We start from the raw sequence: 7150 nt of genomic DNA on the forward strand, positions 1-7150 counted from the left end.
TATGTTACACCAGCCTAACAGCTTCATCTTATGAATGGAGGAAAGAGCTGGAAAGGCACTAACTCATAGAAAAGAGCAAGAAGTTAAGTATTTCTGTTTACTTGAAACCACTTGCACCCAAGGCCAAAGTTGGAAAAGACATTTGAAGAAGTTATTTTCTGATGTTTCTTCCATCACTGCCCTATTTGCTTTTCAAGTCAACACACACATTCAGCATTCATAGCAGCCTCTGGGTGGAGCTCCGTATTTTAACTACATATTGCATGCAAACACATTTCTGGATTCTTCTCTTTGGTTTTGGTTGTTGGCTTGCCACACTATTGTCCTATTCCCTAAACAATCTCTTGGAGACTATTTACCAATGCAGTTGGAAATTTAGTCTCATATAGTATGGCTCTTTTGGTGTTACATTTATTCACAAAGAGCCTTTCATAGCAAGCTCAAATTCATAAAATTATTTTTTCTACAGCCAGATGGAAATATTTAATGCCAAGTCATGAAACTGCAACAGCATAGGCTTTTGCCTGACCTAGAATGAGGATGTCAGGTGACAAAAAAAAAAGCCTTAGGAGTAGAGGAGGAACTTGGTCATGATACATCAGTTACCACTGACAACATCAGCAGTGACTCCCGACTGAAACAGGCACTTGAAAAGAATTCCCCTTACTCCATCACTAAGATAGTCCCAAAACAAAGGACTAGCCTGGAGATACAAGGAGCAGGAACACGTTGCTTTTGCAGCTCCTGACTGTCATTTTGCCCATGGGGACAGCTGGCACTCAGCCAGTTGCAAGCCCACCATCCCCAGCTCTGAAGCATAGAAGGAGGTCAGAAATCTTACTCTGGTTGCGCCTTGCTGTCTTTCTCAGCACAGCCTCCTCCATTCGGGCTTTTTCTTCCCTTTCCCTCCAGCGCCTCAGCTGCTCTTCTCTCATCTTGTAGAATAAGATCTGCTTCTGCTCTTCGTTCAGCTCTGCCAGGAGCTCAGGGTCAATATACATATCACGCAAAATTTGCTGCAGCATGGTGACTCCAAAAAAATAAAAATAAAAAAGATAAGGAAAAACAAAAGAGAGAGAAACCTGCTTCCAATTATACCCTCTACAGTGACAAAAGCCCACTGATTGCACTCCAGAAAGCAAACTGCAGCAAAGGAGCTCTCCCACACCTGCCTGCCCAGGAGAGGCTTGATTCTTGCTCTGGCCCTTTTTGTGCAGGCATATTCTGCTCCTTGTCTTGACAGGGACAAAGTTCTTTTCTTATCTCATCCTCCAAATGTAGGGACAGGTGTCAAGTGAATGTGAGAAAAATGAACAGAAAAGGCTAGGGAAAAAAACATAAAATGAAAAGGCTGGGAAAAAAGTAAAAGGCACTTGAGTGCTCCTGACTGCAAGCCGGTAAAAATAAGGGATTCTTGATTGAACCCAGCAGCTTTGCTCCCTTGAGCAGTAGGAAATTCAACATAGAGAGTCTCAGAGTTTCAGGTCAAGCAGTTCCCTTCAGCAGCAGTACACTCCCAAGGGCGTGAGCGTTGCCCAGGGGTTTAAAGTGATGTCATGGTTAAAGGTATCACCTACACCCACAATATCCATGTCACTTTGGGAATTGATCTCCCCTGATAAGACAGGAGTTTGCATATTATTTCTCAGTCTAGCCTGTTAACTAGTCTCAACAGAGTAAGGCATGTTAGAGGTCATAGTTACCTGGTGTTGACAAATACTGTCATGCAGTAAATTGACTAAAATGCTTCTAAAATTAAAAGCAGATGTTACAAAAGCCACAAGAATCTTTTTATCACTTTATAAATAAATCAATATGAATTAAACAAGACTAAGTTCTCAGCAATTCACGCAGGCTATGCAAGCCCTGATGTTAATTCACTTTCCACTTGGTGACTGGAGAAAGTTACAATGCTGCTCTTCCAGGAGATTATAGCTCTTTACTATGTAGCAGTTTTATCAAAAACAGCAAAAATAATATTTCAGCACTAGGGACAACAGCCACTTAATTATGTAAAAACCCAAACCAAACCAAAGCCAACACACTAAAAAGCAAACCCTCCGGATTCAGAAGCCTATTTTCACTGGGCAGGGGCTCAGCTCCTCTGGAGAGTGAGGGCACTCTGTGGGAGGGGGCTGGTTTGTGAGACAAACCAAAGTGTGGCCACTCAGAGGCACAACAACACACAGATCACACCAGCAGGCTGAACCACATCCCACTGCTTGATTTTTACACAAGAAGGAAGAGAAAGACCAGGCCTATGTTTCCTCATGAGAAACCTGCTTTATAGATAAGGAGCTATCAAAGCCCTGTATGACTTCCAAGACCTCATAATCGAAAACATTTTGCTAATGCACCTATATGTCCTTCTTTTGAGGAATATAAAATACTATTGCCCTAATTTAGATGGAAAATCAAACTGATGTAAACCAAAATTCTGATGAAGACATTTTATCACCTGGAAACACAATGCCAAAGATGCTGGAATGATGCTTTCAGCTGAAATAGGATTTTAGACCCATCACGTATGGGCTGTAACAAGTGTAATCCACATGCTACTCTGCCATTCAGGATTGGTCTTATGTTCACATTTTGTCTCCTAAAACAAAATGCTTTTATTATTACTATTATTTTTTTAAGAAATACAGCTTGGCAAGAAAAAACCTAGAGTAAGAAAGATTTTGTTATGCTCTTCTATTTTACTTAGTCAGGTATAGAAAGGGGAGACCCTGAGGGGGTTGGCTCTTATTTCTCTGCTTCTATTCAATTATATTAGATCTGTGCCTCCACATTTTGGCACTAATTGAAAAAGACTCGCCCTTGCAAAGGCTTCAGGGCAAGCAGTTTCACTGTTTTACTCATTTGTCATCATTCTTTATTTTATTTTGCTTGACTTCACAGACCAGAAATTAAATCCTGATCAGAAGCTATCACGGTGCAGAGAACAAACTCTTCATCATGGATTATGTGTATTTGAGCATGACAAGTAGCACCATCTCTGAGCAGCATTCAGCTGCAGAAGCAGCTCAGGATGGAGATACAAGACACAAGACAGAATGCAAACAAATATTCAGGGAACTACTCATAATGTTCAATGAGCAACCACACAAGAAAAACAGCAAGAGCAAATAGATGGAATGACACTTCACAAACAACTCATTGCCTGAAGATTATTCAACAAAAATGTTTGAGGATGGTAACCAAATGATCAAGTGGAAATCATCTGTGTGAGAATTGTTTTTTCTTTAACAAAGCAAAAGGTCACGTGGTCATGTGGAAGAGTTATCATCTAATCACAGCAGCCAATCCAATCAATTTCCTTGTTGTAGATTCTTTTGGGATGCAGCAATCCCAAAATAAAAAACTGGAAATACAGAGGAGAAGAAAGATAAAGAAACATCCCACCTGATATAAGCCAACATCCAACAGAAGTAGAAACAAACATCATAAATGTTGCCATTAATTTTTAACCTATTATACACTGATTCTCATTGCAGTTCATGTTTCCACAAATATTCCAAATACATAGATGAAATTATCACAAAAAAATTCTCATGATCTCTCCTGACTTCTCAGAAAATTAAGCAAATCTATGAAATCCAAAATAACCTTGAAGAAACACCAAACCTACTATAATCTTGCTATTTCTAGGATTAGCTCATATTTTGTAAAGTGATGAGCTTTGCATCTCTAACCAATGTAGAGTCAGAAAACTCAGGAATAGGAAATAACTCAGGCAAAACAAAAATAAAAATTTTATTGCAAAATAATTATTCTCTCTCCCCTTCCTGTCCCAGGTCAAATTAATATATAGATAAATTAAAGACTGAGAAGAGCAGGGAAATTTGTATTAAGGATGCCTGCTTCCTGATTTTGGCCATCCATCATCTTTCCACCCTTCTGAGAAGTATTTTGAATAGTTTAGGAGGACAATGAACTCTCCCATTGTTTTTCTACCTTGCTTGCCCCTAGTTCCATAGTCCAAGCTAAGCTAAAATCATTACAGAAACATTACAACTCAACAGCCTAGGCACAAAATAAAAGTGGCTATTAATGGAGTTCTTTGTTGGCAGTTATAACCTTACAATAATTGCCACAAAACTTGATGCTCTAATTAGTAGCAGTCTCTGCAAGGAGCCCAGAGGTGTTTAAAATTTAAGCTTGGAGTTTCCTTTAGTCTTAAATGGCATCTTCTGGGACTAGACACACTCTGCCCTACCTCTGGTGTAGCATCTGGCTAAGCACTCCTCAATGCTGACATAGAATCCATCTGCTGGGGGAAGGGAAGGGAGGGAGAGGAAAAGGTACAGAAAAACATTTTAATTTCATTTTTTAAGGGGAAGTCCTTTATTGACTAAGGGCTGCAAATCTCTTCATCCATTTTCCTCTGAGCATGTGTGTCGCAGATATCTTTTCATTAAAATCCTTTTCTTAGGATTTTTTCTTCCTGAGAAGCTGAGAGGCTCCAGGAACAAAATGTAAACAATGATTATCTGCTGCTGTGGAATGCAGCAGGTGGATCTGTGACTGGTCTCCTGTGGATGTTTGGATTTAGTGACCAGTCATGGCAGAGATGGCTCTCGCTCTCTGTCCCAGCCAGCTGCCTTTGTTATCATTCTTTGCTATTCTATTCTTAGCTTAGCTAGCCTTCTGAAATGAAACCTTTCCTTCTATTTCTTTTAGTACAGTTACAATGTAATATATATGTCATAAAATAATAAATCAAGCCTTCTGAAACATGGAGTCAACATTCTCATCTCTTCCCTCATCTGAGAACCCCTGTGAACACTGTCACACATGTGCACCTTCCATTCCCTGAACTGAACAGCTCACTGGCAATGCTGATTATTGCTGAGCCAGGAGGGCAGCATTTGTGTTTTATGACACAGCCATATAATCTACTCTAGTCATGTAATTTACATTAAAATATTGTGCTATAACCTACACATTACAGGGGAAGAGAGGGCTGTAATGCATCTCTCTCCCTAAAGCTTCATATGATTAAGAAAATATTAATAAAAAAAATTCTTAATAGGATTAAGAAAAAAAAAAGTAAAGAAAAAATTATTAAGAAAAAAACCCAGCAAAGAAAAAAATCATGTTTTTCAGACGATCATGTTTTTCAGACTCTGAACTCCATGGTCTTAATCAATTTCTTGTGGTTTGTGTCTTAATATTTTTCATTTTTTAAGAGGAAGGAGCATGCAGTATCTTAATTTTTCAAGTCCTGCTGTGTCAGCATCAAAAGAAGAACGGTAGAACCTGGAACTGAACGGTGCAGGAGGGAGCTGACCGTGTAAAGGGGAAAGGTAAAATTAACATTTGGTTGAGGTCTCCAAAACCCTACAAATCTGTCACTACAAAAGCAAATGTGCTTTGGCATTCCCCACGAACTAGCCTTATGTCTGATTTGAAGTCGCTGTTAATTAAAAGCTAGAAAAAACCAAAAAACCAATTGAGAACCATCTCTTCCCCACCTCCTCTATCACAGATGGGCACAGCAAAACCTGCCTAATTTTACTCCGTTTCCATAGTCAAGTCTGTGGCTCCCTCTAAGGGCTGAAATGTGTTTCTCAGCAGCACAATCTGCAGCTGGGTCAGAATGATTGTTTCCCTGAAGCTGCTATTCCATTACAAAGCACCACATAAAGCAAAAATGAGGGTATGTTTTTCCAGACCTTCCTTTTCAATAGAGCTCTAACATCAGTAAATCAGACTGCAGTGTGTTTTGGAACATGGGCAGGCTTTGCATGCTCATCATCCTCTCTGTACTCATTAAAGATTGCTATTTCTGCAAGACACTGTGTTAACAACAAAGAAAAGGAAAATTAAAAAAACTAAGATATGCATAGAAAAATAAGAATTAAATAGATAGATTAAAATCTCATCTTAATGAAATGAAATGCAGCAAGAGAGCTACAAACCAATCCACAAGAAAATACATCTTATACTGTCAGCCTTACAGCTGCAAGTGAAACGATGCTAACTGGGCATTTTAATAGTGCAATGAAGATTTACAGTGGCAGGAGTCTCATCAGATAGATGGGTTTTGCTTGGTTTTATTTTAATTCAAATCTGTTATTCCTCAGTTCCACACAGAAATCAGACAATCACAGTTACAGAGATCACCTACAGTAGGGAAAGCAAAGGGATGGGCACTAACCCAGGGAAAGCAGTATTTGCAGTCCAGGGCTGCAGAGAGCAGAGCCATCTGTCATTACTCCGGTCTCCCAAGGTTAGTTTTGTACTCTGCAATGCTACCTGCCCTTCAGAAGAAGTCCCATCAGTGATTATTTTTGCCTGGCACTGTGGCAATCCTACCCAGCACGGTTACTTTAGGGCTAACCCTTTGTGTTCCGTGCCACAGCTGTCACACACACAATTACACGGGGGCCTGTGATGCCTTCAAGGTTCAGCACAATTTATTAGAGATTTGGGGACCTAAGTGGAAAGGACAGCCCTTTGATTTTTCTTCAATTTTATAATAGATATTCCAAATTCTGAACTGCATTACAAAGGTCTGACAAGTATGTAGAACAATATATACTTGATGTTTTTTGCTACTAATACACTAACAATAGCAAGACACAACAAAGAGCTGGCAAGTCCCATCATAATTTTTCAAATGGAGAATAAAGCATCCACTATTAAAATAATTCAGAACGATAGTGAGTAAAGTAAACCAAACAGAAAAAAAAAAGCCAAGGTTCCTTGGCAGAGTTGATCTGAGAAAACATGGTAAAAAGGCTACAACCAGTGTTCCCTAAGCCAGCCACTGAAGAGAGAGACTTTGCAGAGGAAGGGCAGAAGATGATGACAGAACACTCCCACACACTGCAGTTAACTAGAACAGAGTTCTTGGTACTTCACCAACCTCTCCCTGGGATTGTGCTGTCTGATTCAATTGGAGTGTATTTCATTGACAAAACAGTAATCAAGCTCTTCAGGTTGGGCTCTCAGCTACAAACGGGGTATACTTGGTTGGCAGGCAGCAGACTCAACCTGGGAAGCAATTACAGCTCACTAAGTGTCTGCAGGATCTAACCTTGTCAGATTAAAAGGCACACTGCTAACAGCCTCCAAGAACTTCCTTTGTTCAAAATGATATGCAGAATGCACTGCCTCCTGCTCTGCTATTTACACTTCCTTG

The 7150-nt window shown here is 39.8% G+C and overlaps 1 protein-coding gene across 1 annotated transcript in view; it reads right to left on the reverse strand.

Annotated features, from left to right (window-relative positions):
- Nucleotides 1-1342, reverse strand: part of SH2D4B (SH2 domain containing 4B) — a 62722-nt gene extending 61380 nt beyond the window's left edge. Inside the window, exon 1 of the mRNA XM_071438746.1 lies at nucleotides 842-1342. Coding sequence (XP_071294847.1) covers nucleotides 842-1025 — 184 coding nt within the window. The 5' untranslated portion in view covers nucleotides 1026-1342. The remainder of the gene's footprint in view (nucleotides 1-841) is intronic.
- Between the last annotated feature and the right edge of the window lie 5808 nt (nucleotides 1343-7150).

The sequence above is a fragment of the Agelaius tricolor genome, unplaced genomic scaffold (genome assembly GCF_023055355.1).
Source record: "Agelaius tricolor isolate 1412-34295 unplaced genomic scaffold, bAgeTri1.0.p SCAF_13, whole genome shotgun sequence".
In the NCBI taxonomy this organism is placed as follows: domain Eukaryota; kingdom Metazoa; phylum Chordata; class Aves; order Passeriformes; family Icteridae; genus Agelaius; species Agelaius tricolor.